This window comes from Nyctereutes procyonoides, unplaced genomic scaffold, assembly GCF_905146905.1.
Source record: "Nyctereutes procyonoides isolate TBG_1078 unplaced genomic scaffold, NYPRO_anot_genome, whole genome shotgun sequence".
NCBI classification, from domain to species: Eukaryota; Metazoa; Chordata; class Mammalia; order Carnivora; family Canidae; genus Nyctereutes; species Nyctereutes procyonoides.
In genome coordinates, this window is record NW_026575037.1 from 15183383 (window position 1) to 15207634 (window position 24252).

Below are 24252 nucleotides of genomic sequence, written 5' to 3' on the forward strand. Positions count from 1 at the left end.
CACAGGTGCTTGCAAGCCATCCCTGTTCAACAGACTCTTATATTGGTAGCAGAGGGAAGTTATTCAGCTGAAGAAGCAACTATATTCTCCTTAAAGCCTTTGATATGTATAGAAATAAAAGGAACTTCTTTCAATTCAAATCCTCTAAATTCCTCAGGGGATTTAGAGAGCCTGAGACAATGAATGTAGCCAACACTTAAAGCAATCTGAAAGATTTTTTTTTCCTAGAAGACCCAACTTACTTAAAAAAAAAAAAATCAGAGGCAAAATGATCCAGTTACAATGAAAAGTCTAGTAAAAAAAAAACAAACTGGTTAAAGAGTTTAGTTGGCACGTATGGGACTTTGAAACCTGGTTTGAAATATTTCTTGAAATAGGTATGCTCCTTCTCTCTCTCTCTCTCTCTCTCTCTCTCTCTCTCTCTCTCTTTCTCTCTCTCTGTGTGTGTGTGTGTGAGAGAGAGAGAGAGAGAAAACAACCCACCATCATGACTACTGCCTTCAAAATGAAGTAAGAGATGTCTGAGAGCAAGAGGGGCTAGCACTGGACCTCAGCCTTGTGTGCACCTCAGAAGATGCTCTTTCTGCCAACGATAGAAAACCATTCCAGGCACTGCCATCTTCTTGCTTGGCCTTTCTCATCACCAACATTATATGGCAATCATTTTGACCAATGTTTATTAACTGTTTACAATGTGCAAGGCACGGTGCTTGGTGCAGCTTTGATTCATGGCTGGTAGTTTAAATTTTAGGTCTTTGAAAGGTAGAAGTTAAATCAGCAACCAAACCAAGACCCAATTTCTATTTATATATCCAAGTCCTCAACATCTTTATCTTCCTTCCTCGCATGACATTATTCTCTTCTTTCTCACTGTGGAAAGAGACTGTATTTAACTGCCCCAAGTGGGTCTCATACTTGTGGCTCTCATTTACCTTATCAGAAATCTTCACTACCGTCCTCAGAGTCGGTTAGAAGGATGGCCTTCCCCACATAGAAAAAAATGTATTTCCATCATAGCTGGGACTTTGCACTTACGTGGCAGCCTCTGGAGTGGGCTTAGATACTAAAATGTCAATCTCTAGTCATCAGGACAATTGCTCAAAATCCTCAATTTAGCAACAGCCAACTTAATTGCTAAATTTTATGTCCATCTGGCAATTGATTATAAAAGAAACCTGCCTCTACCTGCCCCCAAATGCTACTATTCTACGACCCCCAAACACCAACAACCACAAGATTTTTAAAAATTTACTGAAAGGAGCAATTAACAGAGAAAAAAAAAGTCAGTTAAAAATAACTGGAGTTCAGGACAAGTCTAATAAAAAATACAACTGGCATCTCTACCTAAAAGTCAGGTTCAAAATATAAAAGAGTCATAAAAAAGAGCCATTTTTACGTCGAATACAGCTGAGTTTTATATTTAATTGTGCTCTCTCGCTTTCCAAAATAATTTGCTTTGTGTATGTTAGGACAAAAGATTTCTGTGTATGGCTGAACAGAGGTTAATCATGCATAGAGGCAGCTGCACCAGACCCAAAGAACAGACCTTGGGTGAACGAGAGAGAGAAAGAGAGAGAGAGAGACCAATGTCGTCTGAATAAATCAGTACCTGTATATTTCCTTAAAGAAACAACCACAACAAACCATGTCTCACTTAAAGATTAAAGAGAATCTCTTTCCCCCCTCACTGCCCCCATGTCCAGTTTCTCCCACCCAAGCCTCCCACCAGTAAAGTGCTCTTCGTAAGATTTAATCAGATCTTCTTTACACAGCCCAGGAGCCTTGCAGATGGTTTAAAGGGAGAATTCTTCTTATGGAATCTTAAGGATCTCAAAACTGACTTTTCTCTTGGTTCCATTATAAAACTTAATACCCTAAAAAATCGGATAGAATTCAATATGACAATGAGATTTTTGCCCATCTCTGAATCTAATCCTAAAGAGAGAGAGAGAGAGAGAGAGAGAGAGAATATACAGGAAGAATAGCAGAAAAAGCACTGCTGAAAAAGCACATATTAAATCCCAGCTCTTCGAGGCAATTAACAACTTGTGAAAGTTGCAAAGATGTGGGTTTCCTGTGAAGCTTTTGTGCGATCAGAAGTGCCACACGTGTGTTGATGAAAGCCTATTACTCCGGATAATAGGAAAGATTGCATTCCTAAGAAGATACTAATCTACATTATTCTATATATTGTGGAAACCTGACCTTTGGGGAAGCCTCTTTTTGTTTTGTTTTCCTCGAGGGGGAAAATAAAAGGATATTGCACTTCCCGAATAAGGTGAGATTTCGGACATGTCTTGAAGATCGCCACACTCGGACTTGATGAGTGACAGGGAGAGCCCTTCTGCGGTGCTGGGTGGGTGTGCTGGTGAACAAGGATGGTGGCTCAGGTGGTGGGATGACATCTTGGTCCTCAGACTCGTTGTCTCCCTAGTTAAGTCTAAGGATTCAGGAGAGGCTCTGTCTTTTCCCGAGAAGGAGCCGGAGGGAGCACCTAATGGACTCTGAAATGGGTAGGCCATCAAGGGAAGGGGGAAGGGGTGGCGGAAGGTGGACGTGGTGAAGCCTGCGGTGGCAGAGAGAGGCGACTGGTGCAGGGGCTGGTGGTGGCCGCCGGCGGGGGGGCCGGAGGCGGACTGGTCGGAGGAGTTTTTGCGGACAACCAGGGGCAGCGCTTCCGTCTGGTCTGTGGAACTGGGCATCTGCACGTTGCCAAAGGTGTCCAGGGGGTTCGGAATGATGACGTCGCCAAAGCACTGCAGGCGCTGGTTGGCGGTGTGGAAATTGTGGTTTTCCCCGTTGACTGCAAATCGGGCCTGGGGAATCTGGAGAGGCGGGAAGACCTGAGGAACCTGGCGGGAGGGTTTGGCGGAAAAGACTTTGACCACAGTGTCCACAACTTGCGACATGGCAGTGTTCAGTTCCTGCTTCAAGGTCTCGGCCAAATGTTTGCCTTCTGGTTGTAAGGAGTTTGGCCCGTGATCTCTTTCTTTGTTGTTGCCTTCTCGTTTCGGCTTGTTTTCAGCCAGCTCCTGCTCCCTGATCAGGGCTCGGGCTCGGTCGATGAACTGCCCTGGGTCCAGCTCGCACATCTCGTTATCTGACCGGCCCACGGAGTCCTGGGCCCTGGCGTCCAGGATCTCCGAGCGCATGCTGTCTTCAGACAGGTTCCCATCTTCATCATTTTCGGAATCGGTGCTGTCATAGATTTGGTAGAACTTCTCCTGCAGCTGGCGCAGCTGTTTCTGCATGTCCTCCAGCTGCTGCTTCAGCTGTCGGCGCTCCTCTCGCTTCTGTTCTTTTCGCGCTGAAACCAGCTGCTGGAAACTCTGTTGCTGCTGCTGGGGCAGCTTCTGCTTGCGTTTGTTTTCTCTGTAACTTTCTCGGGGACTCACAGACTGCGGGGCCATCTCTCTTTCATTTTCATTGCCCCTTAATGCCACACTGGGGGAATGGCTCATACCCCGAATGATATTCTCAACCCGGGCGCGCTTTGCTCTCAGGTGCTCATCACATAAGCGATCCATATCAAACTGGCTCATAGTAGGCCTGCCAAAAGGGGAAAGACACTCTGGGGGGCTGTCTCTTGAAGAGTTGCTGCATATATCCTCCTGATGTACTTCGGAGCCTGTACTAGAGAGACCGCTGGCTTGGAAACTGGGCTCCGTGCCACCATTTTTGTTCATGTTATTTTTCAACAGCTGGGAAATTATGGTTGCTCCTGGAAAAGGCATCATGGCATCTTCATACGAGTTCGCCCTCTTCAGCAGCTTGCGGAGTACATTTGACTTTTCCCCATCTGCATGCTGCACCACTGAATACTCAACATCCTGCTCAGAACCTTGGGGATTCATGGCACTAAAAAACGTTGCTCTTGCCTTAGCAAAAAATGCAGATGCTGTCCCTACCGTCCTTTTCACTCCAATGTCAACTCTTCTCCTCTTGGTTTGCCGGCTTAAGAGGGCTGTGCTGTCATGGTCAGGCATCACTGGACAGTTATTGTGCCATCTTCAAAAGCTCGTCAGCTGGGCACAGCTCAAGAATCCCGGGACCCTGGCCAACAGAACAAAAGGACTGATGAATCATTTTCTTTAAATTTCTCCAAATTTCCTGACCTCAATCCTGAATCAAATGCAAAATGCATAGGCTCTGGGATTTATGGCACATTACAATTATTGCAATTTATTATGCACTCTGCTTGAAATGAAACATTTTTAAATATTTCTGCTCCACTGGTTTAAGATGGATTAAGATTAAAAAAAAAAAAAAAGCAAAAACTGCTTAAGCACCAGTAATATGATTCTCTTTCACAAATGCCTAAAATGATACTGTTTATCTTCAGAAGAAACGGTAGATTATAAGAACACAGCCTCTGACAACCAATTGATTAAATTTTGGGTACTGAGATTCATATTACAAAAGAAGATGAAAGTGGTCTATACTTAAGAAATAAGGTCAAAATTTGAGGCTGTGTGAAATTTGGAGGAAAAATTCCATTTCTGAATTAAACTTATGGTGATTTTAACGCTCTTAATGGAAGAAGACTTGAAAATAAATGCAAATACTTAACACTCCCCCCCCTTTTTACAGATTTTTAAAATATTTTTGTCATATGTGAAATGGGAAGGAGAACACCCCCATCAGCATCTTTCCAATATAAATGGTCAATTTAACATCGAAATAAATGCACAAATACTCATTTTACAAGTCTGCTTATTTAGCATAGATATGCATTTTTATTAGTAAAATCACATTTGAAAATGGTATCTGTTGCTATATTTTAACACAAGTGTAAGAATATTTATACATTTTCATGATGTCCTTTTGATAAATTATTACAAAGTTGGACTCACTGCAAAAGAAGGGAATTGTCACGTTTTAGAAATCAAAATGTGGAACAATAAATTGAGTTAGGCAAGGATAAATACATCTTCAGTATCAGTTTTCTTCTATTCAGATCTGCCAAAATCTGTTCCAATGCCTAAGGAAACTTTAACATACACCGTTTGTGAATCGTATTTCTTATGCCAAAGTAAAGGGAAAAAAAGATAAATAAAGAAGAAAACGGCATCAATCAAAATACATGAGAAAGAGAAATATCGTCTCTGCATATGAACTTCCATTGTTTCTTGAGGACACAATATGAAAAGAATAGCTTTCCTTGCATGTTATAAAAGGCACTTGACATATTTTGTGACTTATTACCTAGTGATGCTAACCCCAAATTCTGTATAAATCTAAGATGTCGTATCTTTTTGCTTACAATTAACATTTTATGAAGAAAATGAAAATATTTTTTTCACACAGGGTTTATCTCATATTAAACTTCACGTTTGCTTAACAGAGCACATCTTCACAATAACAGGGTCTATTGCCAAAGGCAGCGTGCAGAGTGTTTGGAACAGCTCCCATCTCTTTCGGTTCACCTGTAAAAACATCTACGTGCTCCCTAGGACTGCATCTGTGGCTAGTTTTAAAGAATGACTATCCATGCAAATAGGCATAATTTCAGCATGAAATAACCTGTAAAAATCAAGAAAATGCTCAATGCTTAGATGACAATGTGTGGGTTTTTAATTTTTTTTTTCAAGCAACAAAGATTTCATCCTGCATTCCTTGTTCCTGGTTTCTACGTGAAGATACAACGTTTTTTTTTTTTAAAGCCTGTTTTAGAGTATTATGCAAGCAATATGATGCTTCTTTATATTTTTTGTATACTTAAAAATAAAATACTTTTTGTACACCTCAGGATAAAATTTCCTGAAGTCAGAATGGAAACAGATCTTAAGAACTTCAACACTGGGTTCAAAATTGGTTTCAGAATGATTTTGAACCCTCAACACATCAATAATAAAACTGTGTTCAGGAATATCAAATGCAATGGCAAATATTTCACTGACACATTAGATCTGATAAATCAGGTATAGCGATCAGATGAGAAAAAGAAAAAGACCGAGACAAACAAGAAAAGGGATGAATTATTTCAAAGCCTAGAAAGACTTGCACACTGGAGGTAGGTCTTTGCAAGGAGGACTTTGGTGTGTGTATCTCGGCTTTCCAAAAATAGAGTTCATTGCCATTATTGAAAATTTTTTACCTCTTTCCTTTTTGTGTGCAAATCCTTTCCTCTTTAATATCACCTGAAAGGCACATGAGTCTCCAATCAAAACGGTGAACAAACTTTCTGCAGTCTTTTTTCTTCCTCTGTTCATCTGAACACCCCATCTGGATTTTCCTCCTACCCATCCTTGCTAGGGAAAGAGCATCTCTGAAACAGAGGCTCAGAACTGACAGGTTGGTGTAAGAGATGAGCACAAGGTCATCCTCAGGCATCCTTCCTTTCCCAACTGCCATTTACCTCTGCGTCAACTGCACTTCCTCTCATCTAGCCTAGGTATCAACAGCTGCATCCCTGCTTCATGCCCAAGCCAAGAAGAGGGCTGTGCTCTTCCTAAGGTGGAAAGACATGATACTCTCATCTTCAGTGGACAGTGTTAATTCGACATGCTTTGGAGTCTTTCAAGAACAAAATATCTTGCAACTTCCTTCAAATTCACCAAACTAACCTGGTTTTGCAATCCCTTTTTTTAACCAGTCAGCATTTTTAGATTAGATAACGACTTGCCTTCTGTTTTGGGCTAAGAGAATTTAAATATTTTTAGGTCTTGTAAAATGTCCAGCGAAGATGTAACAAACAGGACAAAACAAATAGGAAAAATTATATATTCCACTAAGACAAGGCACTATATCAGTAGGCACAAATAAATATATCTCTCCACATAGCTAAGGCCTAAACTTAGAACTAAAGGTATGGTAATAGTACACACTGGGATCATAACTCATGGAGGCAAGAGATGACATTAGGTAATTGTAACTGCTTGACGTAATACTTCATTAGCATCTTGATTCATAAACAAGATCTATATGTGAACATACTGACCACAGAAGAAAATGTTTTGTTAAATGTCTGCAATAGAAATTAAATCACTTGAAAACACTTTTAAAGGCGCTTCCATGAATTTCCCAATTCAGAATTTAGAGATGCTATGGACTGACTGACTTTATCACTCATACCATCTTGGCCCATTAAGATTTGTAGAAATTCCTTTATTTCTCAACATATGTACTGCCACAATGTTTCAACTACAATTACTATTGACTCTTATTGTATTTTAATTTTAACATTAATTTTGAGTTTAACCAGGCAGCAGGAAACCTTTTGGTCAGCACTTGTGAACATTAATATCAGCAAGTACGCAGAAAAAAAATACTGATACAGAATTTGAACCCAAATGTATTATTGTTTGGATACGCATATTCTATTCCTGTAAACTCCTCTTTAATATTAAAATTCATATGGAATATTTTTATTATTAAATATTTTGTCATGCCATTTGGTATTTTACTACACCGATGCTTTAATAATTCCTATACGATGAATATCTTGACACAGCAGATTCCTCCCAGAAAAATGTAAGGACACATATCCAGGTAAAATAAAGTCAGATTTTAACTACTCCAAAAGATTCATTAAAACCTGAATTATCTGACGTCTGTTGTGTAATTTAACATGGAGAATCCGAAGAAACCTGGTGAGTTAATGTTAGAAAAGAATTTTCAGGGAAGAATTTCAAAGGAACACTGCATCGTGAAGTAGAAAGTGGTTAAGTGCTCTACTTTAATAGAGAAGTTATTTGGGGGAGGGGAGTACAACTTTTACGTATCTATCTGGAATCCAGATTCTGGACAAAGAAGTGTTCATTATGGTAATTATCCAAATAGTTCAGACAAATCTTTTATGAGACAGGGGGAGTGTAAGGTTGGCATGGTTTCCTGTTTGGATTACTTAGGTTATCTGTCTTTGTTGATAAAATTATTTGAAGAAATTGCTCAAGCCTACACTTTAGTTCTTATAGAAAACCACCTTTGAATGGGCCTCTAATCTACTTGGGTCAACCTGGTTATGAAATTTCAAGTGGAATATCACTAACAAAGAACATTTTAAGCCCATCTGAAAATCAGTAACTCAAAGGGGGAAAGAAAACAATCAGATGATTTGATTGAGGTCCTCTCCTCCACCAAATCACTAAGCTGCCCTCTTCACTATATTCCAGAGTTCATGTCTGCTAATTAGCAACTTCTCCTTCAGAGATGTTTCTGCTTATTGTAAGGTTAAAAAAGCGTTTTATGTTTAGCTTGAAGAAGCCACTTGACACAAGTTAAATCTTCAATGAACTAAGATTGTATTGTCAAATCTTCTATCAGGTTTCGCAATTTCCTATCACAATAGAGTTCTCAAATCACAATCATTTCACTGAAAATTCCTCCATCCTATCAAAAATTCCCTACATTTTTCACCTGTAAAACGAACATACTATTTTCTGAGGCACGCTGAAAATATTTATCCGTACTTATCTAAAAAGCAATAATTCACCAAATTAGTAAATGAGAGAAATGATCTCAAGAAAAAACATGCTTTTTTCTTTTTGTAGAAACTAAAATACTCTAAATGTCCTTGGAAGCTCTAGAGTACACTAGGCAATAAGGTTTGAGAAATTCCTTATGTATATGTCCTTTCTGGTTTACACAGGTACTTAATTAGAATCCAGTAATAATGATACATCACACACAATCCATCTTCATATTGTAAAACCAGTAACATTTTATAATTTCTTTGTTAAACCTAAACCTAAAAATTCCTTACATTAATAGATGAAAATGCAAGACAATCCCTGAGATGATATAAGAAATTCTTTTTTTTTTTTAAAAAGGGGGGGGGGACTATTTGCACTTTGAACAAATAAAGAGCAACCCTGGCAGCTAGCTTACGCTTTAAGATTGCAAGTGCTACTTATAGAGAAACCATGCTAGGAAATGAATAAAGTGAGAACAAAGATGCATGTTACGTATGCATGACTTTTTTTCCCACAAGGTGGTGATTAAACTGAACAGAATTCTGCATAATGGACACATAAAATATCAATAAGTACCAAGCGCAGATAACCCCTATTAAAAATAAAGCAAATAGACATGTCCATAGATGACACGAAGGAACTTCGAAAACATCCAAGGTAAGTATTGGGGGAGGGACTCTGATGTGTAAGTCTAAAGAGTAAATACACATGCTATCTCCTTTTCATGAAACGATGTTCATCACCCAAACGGCAGAACCAACCAACAAAACCATTCTCCATCTAACCTATTTCTATGTAACACAAGAAGTCGCCTGTTTAAAGAAAAACTTAAAAGGTCAAGTTTGAATAATCCAGCTACAGTGCTTACATTGAATTCTCAGTATCTTCCCTCAACCATCAAGCCACAGCCCTTACCTTCCCCTATTTTGCCATTATATGGACAAGTCCATGTTGTAGCATATGGACACATTAACCCAAATGCTCCTCTTTTCCCTCCTCACCACACACAGCCCATTTTATTCTGAAAATACTCAGAAGTTCTTGCAAGAAACTCCTCACAGAGCCCACTGCCTGCATCACGCATCAAACAGAAAAGCGCAGTTACCTCTCACGTACTTGAGATTTTCCTTCTCCATCAAAGTAATAACTAGGACATCTGGCACATGTCTGGTACAATGACAGGCTCATTCTACTTTATGAGAGTATTTAACATATGACTTGAAAGAGTTTATGCACATACCTATTCTTTCTGGGCAGGGAGAAAGCACGCTAAAAAGATAAGCTTTAACAACAGTAACACTTTCAAATGACTTTGGTATTCTTGGCAGTTACACACACCACCCATGGCTGCCCAAAACACACACGCACACAAAAGACGTTCTCACCCACCCCCCCTTCGGCACCGCAGACCTGGGAGATAGGCATAAAGTAGAGAGGGAAGCAAAGGGAAAGTCAATCTCCCTCCACCTGCTGCCTGAAGTGGGGGTACTGGCAGCCGCCTGGCAGCCCAAGTCTGAGACACAGCCTCAGCAGCAGCCTGCCAACATCCTTAAGAAAAATAAACAAACACAAACCAACTCGCCCCCCACCCCCAAGCGAAGAACTCACATGGCAGGGCTCAAAACATAACAACAGCCCAGTTCCCTTTAGTCCGGACAATCCTATTAACCAGGGCACCCATAAATTCATAAACCTCTGCAACCCCGGAGTGCGCATTGTGGTCTGGAACTGTACAGACACACACAGGCACAGAGGAAATTTGCACCTGTCTTTCTTGACACAACACACCTGTCAGGCCCTGCCCATGCACAGCACTCTACTAATAGACCTCTGCCTACCTAGTTTAGGAAAGGAAATTATTATTTTTTTTTGTAAGGGAGATTATAGGTGGGCGGGAAGGAGGGTGGGAGGAAGGGGGAGAGGGAAGGGGGGAGAGGAAGAGACAGAGAGGGAGAGAGAACGAGAAGACACTTCTAGCCTTGACTTTGAGAGAAGGCCATCCTGTGCTTGCACTGTTTTTATAAGCTCAAGGAGACAACACAGACCTTCTTGGAAAAATAAAAACAAGCAGGTGAGTTCCCAGCCTTCCCCCAGGCGGAGTAGGGTTCTGGATTGCCAAGAACAGCAGTTCCACACTCCAACCTGCCTCCTTGGGCTATTTAAGACGATCGCCCAACCCCTTCTCCTTCTCTGCCAGCCTGGAGGACTCTCAACTTCCGAAAAAAGCTGAGAAGTGGCGGGAGACGTGTGAGTCTCTCTCGAAAGCGACTGCCCGGTTACCTCCCCTCCCTCCCGCCTTCCACACACATACCCCCCCTCATCCCCCCCCCCCCAACCAACTCCAATCCACACTTTCCACTGACGTTCAGTCTTAGCAGGAGTGAGTGGCTTGCCCGCCAGAAGCACCAACAACTTGCTAAACTGGACTTTGGGTGATGTCTCCCCTCCAACGCCACCCCCCTCCCCGTCCCCCTCCTCGGCCCTTTGGGCCAAGACAGCAGCTCTTCCCGCCCTCCTCACCATTCTCCCCGGTAACAATTACCCTCACCTCTGATCTCCTCCGGCCCCAGTCCTCCGAACCGGGGCAGAGCTGCAGGTACCACCCAGACAAGAGCAGATCCGTGCAGCCCGACAGCACCGCCAGCCACCCAGCCAGCCAGCCAGCCAGCCGGCCGGCCAGCGGGGACTGCGAGAGCCTTGGCCTCGCAGACCCGCGGCCCAAGAACATCCCCTACCCCCGCCCGCCCCGCGACCGCCCGGGCCCCATCCCTGCGGCGCTCGGGCCCCATCCCTGCACCACGCCACCTCCGGGGGCTCCCGCCGCCGCCTTACCCAACTCCACTTGACCTAGCCCTGGCTCCTCCGAGCTCGGGAGAGGGGCGCCGCGCTGGGTTTCCCGGGACCATCTCTCCACCGCTCCAACCCCGATTTCGACATTTCGGCTTCCACAGCGTTTTGCGAGGAAAAGTAACAGAGCGCCCTCCTCCTCCTCCTCCTCCTCCTCCTCCTCCTCCTCCTCCTCCTCCTCCTCCTCCCTCTCCCCCTCCTCCCTCCTCCCCAGCCAGCCCTCCGCCGGGGTTAAAAAGGAGAAGTGAAAGGTATGCAAATGACAAGCAAATTGGAAGAGCCTGGAAGAAAGGCAGCTATAATAAACAAGACAAAGAGAGAGGGCCAGGGGACTTAGCACGGGAGTTTTAACCCCGGGGAGACGGGAGCGAGGAGGCTCGGCGGAAAGCGGGGATCCGGGCGAACAAAAAGCGACCCGGTCCCCCTCGCGGTCCCTCTCTCCCGAGGAGAGAGGGCAAGAGAAAGAAGGGAGGGAGGGCAGTCGCCTCCTCACAGCGCAGCGACAGTACACAAAAGGTGACAAGATCAGCGACAAGTCCAGCGCTATCGGCCTCCCCCCCTCCCCTCGCTCCATCACCGCCACCGCCACCGCCGCCGCCACCGCCACCGCCACCCCAGCCACCAGCAGGAAAGAGAAAGAAATAAAAGCCAAGCGGATCACTTACTCTTAGGAACTGGGAGGAGCGGAGCGCTGAGTTCCACGGAGGCTCCTGCTTAGAAACTGTTTAGAGGCTATTTTATTATGATTCATTTAAATAACAGCATTTTCTCCTGGAAAAAAAAAATGTTTACACGGGTATGAGTAATGGGAGTCTCTTTGGGAGAGTCTCTTTTCTCTCTTTTTTTTCTTTCTTCTTTCTTTTCTTTTCTTTTCTTTTCTTTCTTTCTTTTTTTTTTTTTCTTCTTTCTTCTTCTTCCCCCTTCCCATTCAAGAACAAGCCAGGACAAGTGATTCTGGAAAAGGGGAGGGGACTGGCCAGAGGGAGCGAGGATACTTACGCGGTTGCAGAAGGCAGTGGGACCCAGCGTGGTTTTGCCGGCAGGGAGAGGAGGACACGCGCGCGCACACACGCGGCGGTGTCTTGCGGGTGATGAATGTGATAATTGGAGCCGGGGCCGGTGAGTGTGCGCGAGCGGGGCGAGCAGGGGCGAGCAGGGGCGAGCGGGGCGAGGGGACGGAGGGAAGGGTGGGAGGGGAGAGGAGAGGAGAGGCAGCAGGAGAGCGGGGAGGAGCGGAGCCGAGAGGGGAGAGAGAAAGGAGGGAAGGAGAGCGGAGCGGAGCGCGCGGAGCGGAGCCGAGCGGAGCCGGCGCGGGCGCGGGCGCGGGCGCGGGCGCGGGAGCGGGCGGCCCGGCCAGAGCTCTGTGCGCCGCTGCGCTTCCCCGGCTGCAATGGTGTATTATTTCAGAGCGCTCCCTCGGCTGAGGGCTCCGCTCCACAACAAGATTTACTTTAAGACACAGCTGAAGGAAACAGGAAGACTGCACGTCACAGTCTGACTGACGTACCCGGCCCCAGCACCCAATCGCGAGGCGCCTTCGGATTCAAGGGGGGATAGCGAGGCAAGAGAACTTGGGAGGAAAAAAAAAATATAAAAGGGGTGGGGGTGGAGGGGCTGGGAAGAGAGCAGGGGAGAGGGGGGGGCCCCCCTGCGCTCCCCCTCCCCCGCGCCTCCATCCCCGGCCTCCACCCCCCACCCCCCACCCCCCTGCCCCCGCCCTGCCACCGCTTCGGGGCGGCGGGATCGCAGCGCCGGGGCCGGAGCGAGCCATCTGCGGGCACCGTGCAAAGCGGGCGACGGTGCGAGCGGCGCTCGGCTCGCACTAGCTCGTCCAGGACGCAGGTCCTTCTTTTTTTTTTTTTTTTTTTTTACCCCCTCCTTCCTTTCCCAGATACAGCTGATCCAGTTCGCCGAGTGGCCGAGCGTGGAGAGCGGACTTGGGTGGAGGAAGGCACAGAAAAGTATACTGGAGGAGGAAAACTGGGGCTTTAGGGGTGGGGTGGTACAGGAGGCGGGAGTGGGGTAGCTCCAGGCGTTCCACCTTTTGAGTGATCATAGATAGTATCACGAATACATGTCACCCTTGCTTCCGTGGAGAGGCGAGGTGGACAGTGAATTACAGGTAGGTTTGGGATTAAGATAATAGGTGCCAGAGGTTGCACTTGGGCTCCGCTGCATCTGGTCGAGCAGATCAGTTTTGGCTGAGTTCCAGTTAATCTCCCGTCACAGTTATTAGGAAGAAGAATATTTGCCACTGGTTATTTGGATTGTGGGTGTAGCAGCCCTTTTCTGTTGTGGGGAGTGGGGGGGGGGATGTTGCAGACATTACCTCGCAATTGCCCCTTACTAACTGACTTGCCCCAGAAGGACCAAAGAGAGAGGTTTCATATAGAGGTACAGAGTTCTGACGCCTGGGAAACAAACCTTAAAGTTTATTAGGTAAGAAATTTCAAACGCTCAGATTTCGGGCTTCAACGTAAAGCTGTAGGAAATTCACTTTGCTTTGACATTTCTTGGATGAAAAATAACCAGCAAGCTTTCTTTAGATAATGGGGCTCTTAAAGAGCTCCTTGGGGGTTTTGCAAGTTGCAAATGCTAAAGGGCATTTCTAGCCGCAGCCACGACGTGTCTTTCACCGGGCACAGTAAACGGCTTTTAATAAAGCAACCGCGTTTGTGACCTAAAGACCCTATAAAAGCCAGGACTTACAAGGTCTGCGAAGCAGAAACATTCATACCTAGTCGATTAGACACTCAGTTTTTAGGTAGGATGGGGACAAGTATCTTTCGTATGTTCCTCGAATTCAGGCAGATCAAAGGTTGAATGACGTTGGTTGGGACAACAGAGTGTTTGTGAGGTGTGTTACAAGTACACTGGCCGACAACTACCACCATCTTCTGCAATACACGCGCGGGCGCGCGCGGGCGCGTGCACACACACACACACACACACACACACACACACACCTTTCTTAGGACATTTACAATTTCAGCCTCACATTCGTCAAAATGTGAAGAAGTCTTCTCTTTGAATAAGAATAGAGATGATAACGTGCCTGAGACTAGACCCTGTAGGAAACTTTTGGCACGGAATTCAAACATTGAAAAGAAGAAAAAAAAAAAATCAAGCTGGCCAGGGTAGGTGTCAGGGATAAGAAAAGAGACTTGCTTGAGCATCCCCAGCCTTCATTCCTCCCTTTCCACCGCCCCCAGACACTCCCTCCACACCATCACGGAAACAACACAGAGGCATACAAACACGCCACTCACACTTCCAGTGACCGGCTATTGTATCAAGTGTTATAATCGAGATGTGACAATTTAGGCTGGGAACAGAAATAATCTAGCAACATGCCCATTAGATGCAGGATGGAATAATGCGTCTATTGGTTGGGTCCTTTCGAGGTAAGCGGGTGTATTGAGCGCGGAAATGTGGGTGCTGTTGAAAGGATCAAGGCTACTTCCTCTCTTCTTTTCCGTCCTATTATTTTCTTGAAGTAGCCTAGTTTGTGCACATATTAGTGCCAGCCCACAGATGAACTGGTAGGAGGAAAGGATATATGCCCTCCACACCCTCAAACCATCTGCTCATTTTGACGTTTAAAAGGAAGGAGGGCAGGGAAGGACGAGGGGGACAAGGGGGCAGAAATGGAGCGAGAGAGCGAAAAGATTCAGAGTCTGGAGGGAAATGGCTTGAACTTTAAGCCCACAAGTTCTGTCAACTGCACCTAGCGCTCCGATGCACGTCTTGCACACTCTTCGCCCGGGGAACTGGCTGCAGGAAAAGTTCCCTGCGAACCCCAGGAAGCCCTCTGTCACTCCCGGGGCGCGGTGGGGGTGGGGGGCGGGAAGGCAGGCCGGAGTGGAAGTCGGGGTAACCCGCTTGGCAGACAAGGAAGCTCCCCCACCCACCCACCCCAGCCAACGCAGCGGAGGCTCGCGGCTCGCCACGCTCAGCCGCGGCAGTTCGCAGCCCGCAATAGGGCGCAGGAGCCGCTGGTTGAAATAGGAGCGCGCGCGACGCCGGGCAGGCGAGCTCGGTCCGTAGTAGCCCAGCTCGGTGAGCTACGCACGCGGAGCCCTGTCCTGTCCCCTACTGTCGGGGACACGTACAGGCCGGGCTCCTGGCAACCTCTCTTGCCCAAGCCGCGGCGCTCTCCCAGGTCTCGGGCCGCCCTAGAGCCAGGCAGGAGGCCCGAGCCCCCTATCTCGGGCGACTCCCGGTTTGTTTTCTGATAGGGGAGAAGCGATCAGTCAGGTCGGAGCCGAGAAGTCGCCTAGATATTGGCTCCATCTCTGAAACCAGCGGCCAAACCTAGGGTCAACCCCTTCCTCCGCCCATTGGCAACATAACCCCAATAACTTAAAAGTTAACGCAAGTTCTGACCCGTCTTCCAACAAACCTCATCATCCATCCATGCAGACTTGCATGTACTTATTTATGGGAAGGGGCATCTGCTGTGAGTTCTTAGTCAAACTCTTGCAGTTATCACTTATGCATCTGGTTCTGGGTTAAGCACACTTTGCTTTGACATCTCCTCGGTGTTATTCAGGGCCCCTGCCCGCCCCCGCCCCCCCTCCACCGTTCTTTCTTAAAGCCCTTAGAGGAAGGTAGGAGGGAAGATTGCATGTAAGAAATCTAAAACCTTACAAAGAACCGTCGTCAGACCCGAAAACCAATTCTGGGAATTTCAACCAGATCCAGCAGACAGGCCAACATGGGCGTGGATTTCGGGAGAAAGATGCTGAAGATCCCTGCCTGGACACACAAACACACACACAACCATGCACTCTCCACCACCACCACCACCACCACCCTGAAGAGGGGAAGAGAAAGAAATAAAAACCAACTCCAGGGTGCAGGCCGGCCTGCTTCCGGCTGTCTGGAGGCAGACTGACCGCCGTTCTCTCATCCCCCACCCCCTACCCCCTGTGCCCAGTGTGACGCCAAGCCCAACCTGGATCTGTTCTGAAAGGGGGGTGGGGGGGTTGTGAAATGCCACAAGATCAGTAGCAAGTAGCAGCTGCGGCGTTTCTCTCCTGGGAACCCCACTGCTTAGAAGCCTCCCGAGTGATGTTTGTTTAACCAACAGCTTTCAAAGTAAACAGAGGCCAAGCGCTCCAAAGAAGTTGAAATATAACCCTTACAAGAATTTGGGGCCGCAGCGCTGGCGGAACAAGTAATTATTTTAAGCAATAAAGCCTCCGTCCCCAATAAGGGTCCACCACGGTGCCCAAAGGAAACTAAAATCGCCCTAAAGATCTAAATTCATCGAAAGGCCTCGTGACAATAAAGTGACCTCAAAGACCATCACCCTTCGTCCACCCACACACCTGCGGGGTCGGTGGTCCGTGAGCGAAGGGGGCACACAACCGGCTCGATTTGAGGGAAGTGGGCGAAAACAACTGAAGGGAGGGTACGTTCCCTGCCCCGGGAGTAGAAAAGAGTAGGCTGGGAGCTCTGCGCCGCCAACCCTGGCTTTGCCTCAGGCACCGAACTTTCCAATATCAAGATATTAACAGATGGTGGTGAGCACATGGAGGGCTGTTACTTACATAATCCAGCCACTCCGCCCGGCCGCGCCGAGCCCGGCAAGGCGTCCGCCAGGCCGCGCGCGCGCCTCCCGAGGGGGGCTCCTGCACGCCCCCACCCCAAATAACGTGTCCTTTCTCCATCCCCACCCGGCTCTTCGGGGGCTTAGCATTTGGAGAGGTCGTGCTTTCAGAAAAACATTCGCATCGATCGGGTTGTGCTTTACCGTCTTCAGTGCACCGCGGTGAAGAAGCTGGGAGACCCAAGGGCAGAGGGACGCGGAGGGGACGCCCTCCCTGCGTATGGGGCGGGGTGGGGGGTACCGGGGAGTGGAATGGATGTCCGCGGTTGACATCCCTCCTTCTTTGGCTCGGAGGAGCAGGTCTTTCCCAGTCACTGAAATACAAAGGCCGGCTCGGGGCCGCGGCTGGGGGCGGAGGGGGGGGAGCGGGGCGGGGTGAGGGTGTGAGTGCGAGGGGACGGCTCTGCACGCGGGGGCGCAGTGGGCAAAGTTACGCGGAGCCTCCGCGCACCGCTCCGCTCCCGAGCTTCCGCAGGGCTTCAAGCACCGCTCGCGGCACGCGGGGAGTCCCCGGCGCGCGGCCTCCGCGGCCCCCGCCCGCCCCCGCCCCCGCCCCGCGGCCCGGGGCGCCCCCCGCCCGGCCGCCCCGCCGCGCGGTGCGCCTGTGTACCTCCGCCCGCGGGTCGGGGGACGCGTGTGTTTGCAGAGCCTCTCCCTGACGGCGCCTCCGGCCGCCGAGACCCGTGAGGAATACGCCTGCGTGGGTTGGAAAAGTTTCGGGCCGGGAGGGAAGGCTGGGAGTCGCCTCTCGGGGCCCCCGGCGGGAGCGGGGGCTGCCCGGCCGGCGGCTTCCTCCCGGTCTCCTTCCTCCTCGCTCCCGGCCCTTCCTTCCTCGCCGCGGCCCCGCGCTAGGTGTCGCGGCCTCTCGGCCCGGAGACCGCGGGCGCGAGATGCTGCGGCGGCGGCGGCGGCGGCGGCGGCGGCGGCGGCGGCGGCGGCCCCGCGCTGCGAGCAGAGGGCACGCCCCTCCGGCCCGCGCGGCTCCCGGGGGTCCTGGTCGCCCCGCCGGGGCCCCGCGGGCCTCGCCTCCTCCGGGGCCGCAGCCCTGCTCCGCTGGCCCGCGCTGGGCACACGCCGCGCGCACAGGGGGCAGCCACCTGCTCCCCGCGCTGCGCGGGCCCGGGGACCCCCGACGCCGCCGGGCCCTCGCCCTCGCGCCCGCCCTCGCGCACGCCCTCCCCGCCCCCGCCCCCTCCCCCTCCCCCCAGCCCCCTCCCCCCAGCCCGCCGCCCGCCTGTTGCTGCGGGGGCCTTTCCCGCGGCGGCGCGCCCGCACCGGGGACGCGCTCCACCTGCGCAAGACCCCCGGGGCCCTCCCCGGGGACCCAAGGGGGGCGTTGGAAGGGTTGCAAACCTCCCCTCCCCCTTCTTTTAATCTCAGGACATTTGACCCTTACTCCAGCTTCTTTCTTTGGTCTTCCAAGTCCAGGGTGTGAATTCCCCTGGGGGGGGGGGTGTGTGCTCCATGCGGGGTGGCTTTTGGTGATTTGGGGGTGATAGGACTTAAGTCATCCTTCCTGTCCTTCGTACTAGGGTTTTACTCGGGAGTGGGCTAGAGATAAATAGGTGTAGGCCTGGCAACAGAGGAAAAAGAGAAGGAAACTCCCAGTTTGGATTTATTTGGTGGTGGTGGTGGTGGGGTGGTGGGGTGCGGGGGAGCGAGAGAGACTCTGGAAAGTTGCATTTTGTTTAAATTAGAGCAAGACAAAGTTGAAAGGCAGATTTCTGTAATTTTTCTGGTGATATTTCTTTTATGAAGTATCTAAGTGTCTGTTTGTCATCATTTTGAGATCAAAAGGAAAATCCATATGCTGCAGAGTTTTTTCGAAATTGCTATTTAAATATGTTTTAAATGTTTTATCCCAACATGGAGAGGGCTGCTCAGCGGTAAGACCGGTGACAGGGATAGCAGGATGGTTCGATGTGGAGCTGTGGTTCCCGAGAGTGGCGAGTAATCAAGAATCACCAAGGGAGCTTTTAAAAAACAAAGATTTCTGGGCCCATCCCAGCCAGGCAATCCGTGGGAGGACCTGGGCATCTGGGGGTCATGCTGTGTTTCCAATTACTACTCAGTGACTGACTTCTGGGACCTTAGGTGTGTTACTTAATCTGTTTGAGCCTCAGTTCTTTTCATCTGGTAAGTGGGGATAATATCCAACTTGCAGGGTTGCAGCGAATTTTCTTTAAGTAAAATTGCTCAGCACATGGCTGGTGCTCAGTGAACCTATTTTGTCTAGAGTATGTGCTCTACACACTCACACTGATCCATACTCCTTTTATACAGAACTCCCTCCCCCAAATATTTTGATGAAGCTAAAAGGATTGTCATTTTATATGTACACATATGCACATTTTAGCATATGCATAGGTGCTGCTTTGGGCTCTTTATGTATACACCTCTCACCTTTTAGGGTGGAAACCATAGGATTAGTGCCTATTTGGCAGCTAGGCTCTGTGCTCTTGGACCTAGAACTGACCATCCTGGCAGACAGGAATCATTTACTGATCTGAAGTCTGCTTTTTTCTTTCTTTCTTTCTTGTTTTGGTCCTTTCACCTTCCCTGCTTTATAGATGGCAAACCTTTCCTCCAGAAGGAACCAATGAAACTGCAGGACAAAAAGTTCTATTCAAGAAGGGAACAAGAAGAAGGGGAAAAAAGATCAACAATCCTAGGTAAAGCTAAAACAAATGTGTATCATCTGTGATATATTTTTACATGTCTGAATGAACGACTGCCCCAAATCTCTGTAAACTACAACCCTTCACGAACTTCGGTTCAAACCAATGAACACAAGCACACCCCAGCATCATTACGAGGGGGCCCAGCCAAAGACAGCTGTGAGAAGGCAAAGAAAGATAGGCTGGCAGGTGCCATCCCTGGCTGTGACTCTGCAGTAGTGTGAGAGGAAGAAAGCCAGAGAAAGGGAACACGCTCAACGAGCAGAGAAACATCAAGAAGGCTGACAGTTTTAGAACTAGAGATGGCTGTGAGTAGCTAATTATACATCCCCAAAAAGGTATTTGCTGGTACCCTCTACAAGCTTGAGATAAGTAATTAGGGTGTTTCTTGGGCCAGGATAAGGGACAGATTGCCAGCTTGGAGCATCTGCCGGACCAGTCCTTAGTGAATGAACCCAGGGGTTGGGAGGAGGCACTCCCTGAATGAGAGAGAATTCAAGCATCGCCCCTCGAAGCCTGTCCTCCTAGGGTTTGTGGATATCTTTGGGCAAGTGTGGAAGATTGCTGCTCTCTGGACCTGGGGGAAATGCCTGTGATTCTAGAGGACAAAACAAAAAAACCTCAAGACAACTGTAGGGAAACACACATGCGGGGCCAAACTGTTGGGACACAGGTGACACTGACTTCTCACTCCCAGGGTAGAAGCAGCACTTTGGCCTATATTTGAGATCCAGGTAGAGAGATTGGGGGAGGTGGAAGGGTCGGCGGGGGTGGGGGGTGGCAGAGGATGAGCAGGGTAGAATGGGGAGTGGAGGGCAGAGTTTGGAGCAGCAAGGGTTGGGTAGGAAGAGGTTGGTGGGGGTGGGAGTGGAGTGGGTGGGGGTGAGGAGAGAGTGTAGGTATATGCCCTGCAGAGTACAAGTCAGAGAGGCCCTGGGGTCCAAGGGAGCAGAATTAGGGAGAGACTGCAGTTGGGGGTGCCTGTGACTGGAAGGAGAGCAGGAGCACCAGTTCCTCTGTGAGGTGGCTCACTGAGGGCTGACTGGGGGGTAGAAGTGTGTCTGGAGGGCCAATGAGGAGGCAGCCGAAGAAAAGGTCATGAGGCTACATGGGACCTTTGCTCATGCCAGGTGAAGGGCGTAGTGACAAGACTTCCTCAGGCCCTCACTAGCCTGCTGAAACTTCCGAAGCCACTGGCTGGCTTGCTCCTCCTGGCTTGACAAGAAGGCCTGGGGCTGTGCTTGGAAGCTGCTGCCTGGCCCTGGGGCCATGAGGGCCAGCAGGTGTACAGCAGCAGCACCTGGCTCCCTGCTTCCCCCTGCCTCTGCAGACTGGGCTCCTCACCCCCAGCGGGGGCCTCCCCTGCAGGCCTCAATCCCTGCTCTAGGCCCTGTATGGCTCCCCTCACCCCAGGTCATCGGCCCTCTTCTTTTCCCTCACAGCTAAGGCATCTCCTCCACGCTAATCTTCTGGTGGTGGTGCCTGGGAGCAGGTACAGGGCACGAGGGGGTGCGTAACCCAAAGTGGACTCAAAGAAAAACTGAATAATACAATTCAACAGATAACTAATGTTTGCAGCACATGGCTAAGAATGGCAGTGGGTGACCGTGTTGAGGGAGCAGAGCCAACTGGAAGACTTAGGGTCTTGGTCAACACGTTTGGGTAGTTATGTGTTTGATTTAGTTGGGTTTCTGAAACTTCAATTAGGAGCACAAGTGTGAAAGAATCCAGAGGAGGGGCAAAGTGTCCACACCTCCTCCTCTCAATATCCTGGTGTTCTTTCAGGGAGAATTGAGAAGGAGGCAAATGGACATAGCAACAAGCACTGATAGGTATTTCAGCACTTATTGAGCACCTCCAATGTGGTGACTGTGCCACATGTGGGAGGCTCAGTGCTGCCATTTCCCTCATTCTAAAACGCCATTGATGATAGGACGCTCAGGCTATCTAAAAACGGCTTTTGAGAGAAAAAGAAAATCTGAGGACTTTAAATGCACCACGAATTTATCTCAGTGTGAGAAAAACTGAAACTTAGAAGTGAAGAAAGAAAGTGTATTAAGTGTAGGTCTCTCCACAGCCCTGAGAAGAATCATCCCTACTGTACGGATGAGTAGACTGAGACGGGGAAGGTTTTGCCACTTGCTCAAGGCCACAGAGCCAGGAAGTAGCAGTCAGGATTGGCACCCAGGTTGGCCCGTGCTCAGAGCTAGAACAGTTTCTCCTCAGGCACAAGACCCCTCCGCGAGACTGGGCTTTGTCAGCTTTCTCCTGGCCCCTGGATCTGTCTCTACCCTTCGACCATCCACACCCCCTCCCCCACCCTCTAAGCTATGGAGATTTCCATGAGGAGAAAGTAATTCATGGGGGGAGAAAAGGTACAAAATAGTCAAATTACATTCTTCAGATTCAAATAGAGTCTTTAAAAGGGTAAAAACCATGCATGCCAGGTTTTGCTGTGCGCTGCAGGAAGTCGATGAATTCAAGGATCCCTGTATTGCTGAAAATAGAATTGTAAAAAATAAAAGGGGTGGGGGGAGAAAGTGAACGAAACTAATCCTATTAAACGTGGTAGCATGTTTTTGTGGCACGCAGGGAGAGATTAAGCACAGGAAAGGGGATAAGTGCGGCTTCAGTTTCACTAAACTAATGTGACAACTTGTCATTGGAAATCTTTGCAGCTTGTTAGTAGATGACTAGCTGATTCAGAAGTGTTTTCTATCATTCCCTTTGTGTCTCCCGTGAGGTGTTTTCTTTTTTTTTTTTTTTTAATTTTCTTTCTTTTCCTGTTTCTTTCTTACTCATGCTGGTCTATTTTGCTTTTTAATCCTTCGTGTCTCCTTCAAGTCAAAACATTTAGCTGGCTCTAATCAAGATTGGGTTTTGAAGATGCCCTTTGACCTCGAGTGGCCCGGAGAAGCCCTGGAGGGGGACTGCCCTCCAATCCCCAGCCCAGGGTCGGTCTTGGGGCTGGAAAACCCGAGCTTCTGGCTAACACTCGCATTTCAGATTTTATTTTTCAACGGCCCTTTCCCCCTCCCCCCCCCTTCCTTCTTATTCTAACCTCTTATTCTCTCCCATTTGCCTTGCATTTCCAGGCTTCTGGTTTGGTTTCCACCTAACCCCCTTGCTCACTTTCCCTTTCTTTTCTCTTTAGTAACTTCTTTCCCTTACCTGCTCACTTTACCTCTTCTCTTTCATCTCTCTTAGAATTTCTTTTCCCTTTTCAGCGCACCCCAAAGAACTTTCTTAGTCTTTCTTTCCTTCTGAGAAGACAGCTGGATACGTAGAGAAAAGTTGTGAATCCCTTATGGTAGTTTCCACGTTGAGGTAACCCCCGCCGGAGGGGGCAGGATCCTGGGGGGCCCTCCTCCCCCAGGGCCTATCACAGATCTGCAGGGAACAAAAGGCTGATCTCAATCAAGAGGAAGCAAGAATTCTAGGCTCGGGCACTGTCTTTCCAAAGCAGGTGTCTAGCGTGTTTGGAAATAACGGCTGACCAGCCCTCTGTCTCTGGCTTTGGCCTGGCTCCCTCCCCCGCTCTTACTTTCCCCACTGGCTGACCACCAGAGGCGAGATGTTGAGTCAATGGAAAAACAACATTCGCCAACATTAAAGGGAGACTGTTTGGAAAAGGAAGGCCCTGCAGAGGTGCAGAGGAAGCCTGTACATTAACACGGGCCACCTCTTATCTGGGGCAGCTGGGCCCAAGCCGCCCGTGCTGATTCCCTGGATTTGCCAAGAGACCTTCAGCAGAGAGGCCAGGCCGCCTTGCAGGGGCGGGGTGGGGAGGGTGGGGGGGCGCTGATCCCCATCCAGAAGCAGAGCATCACCAGCACTTTTAGAGACAAAAAGGCCTTGCTTTTCTCCCAGGGACTTAATGGGGGAAACCTGCATCAATAAGCAAAGTCTTGCAAAAGGCAGCAGTTCTCTGGGCCTTTGTCCCTGGACGCTGCTCACTGTTCCTCACCCGAAACCCAGCCCCTAGGCCCCTCTTCAGTCCTCAGTCCTTTTGAAGACTCTCAAGTGCTGTAAGGACCGACCATTCTGACCTGAATGTGAATTATAGGGAGAGACAAGCTAAAGTGACCCAAAGGAGAATTAGAAAAAGAGAGAGAGAGAAACAAACCAAAAACCACGTGGGTAGGTTCACCCCGGCTCTAAATTGCTTACCGTTAAGTCTTGAGCCAGCTCCTGATGGAAAGATAAGGTAAATCCTTAATCAGTCAATAATTAACCGAAGCTCCATTAATGGTCTAGTCAACCAAATCCTGCTGACACCTTCAGAACCCTGCTTCAGTGGGAGGGTTAGCTGGAACCTTTCAATAGACCCCACTCATAGATCACACATAGAAAGAGGTGTAAAGTTCTGTTTTTACCTGCCAGTGAAGTCTTTTCTTAGGCTCACTTCTTTGGATGACTTCTGCAGATTTCACTTTTGGAAATCTCGGTGTGTGTGTGTGTGTGTGTGTGTGTGTGTGTGTGTGTGTGTCTTGTCTGTGTTGTGTATGAAACAGCTTGGAGATCCATTCTGGTTCCAGGTCCATTTGAGTCAAATCCCAGATGTGTTCTGATCGTTACTACCTCACTTTTCCTAGAGGACCATATCTTTTCTTTCCTGCTTTCCTCATCAGTTTGTAGTTTATTCCCAGTGTCTGTGGATATTCCTATTCTTAGGTTCTCAATGTCAATGCCTCTTCAA

At 48.5% G+C, this 24252-nt stretch overlaps 1 protein-coding gene and 1 long non-coding RNA gene across 16 annotated transcripts in view; one reads left to right on the forward strand and one right to left on the reverse strand.

Moving 5' to 3' along the window:
- Window positions 1-17707, reverse strand: part of PROX1 (prospero homeobox 1) — a 57894-nt gene extending 40187 nt beyond the window's left edge. The window contains exons 1-3 of one of the 4 annotated variants that reach the window (XM_055319168.1): window positions 17486-17707; window positions 11927-12032; window positions 2260-4053 (exon numbers count right to left, since the gene is read on the reverse strand). In XM_055319168.1, coding sequence (XP_055175143.1) covers window positions 2260-3986 — 1727 coding nt within the window. In that variant the 5' untranslated portion in view covers window positions 3987-4053; window positions 11927-12032; window positions 17486-17707. Of the gene's footprint in view, window positions 1-2259; window positions 4054-6097; window positions 7868-11246; window positions 11380-11926; window positions 12033-12260; window positions 12773-17485 lie in introns of those variants that run through there. The other 3 variants (XM_055319167.1, XM_055319169.1, XM_055319171.1) reach the window with 3 other exon arrangements.
- Window positions 17708-18536: 829 nt separating this feature from the next.
- Window positions 18537-24252, forward strand: part of LOC129505869 (uncharacterized) — a 143404-nt gene continuing 137688 nt past the window's right edge. For all 12 annotated transcript variants that reach the window (XR_008663613.1, XR_008663617.1, XR_008663619.1 and 9 more), the window contains exon 1: window positions 18537-19547. This is a non-coding gene — a long non-coding RNA (uncharacterized LOC129505869). The remainder of the gene's footprint in view (window positions 19548-24252) is intronic.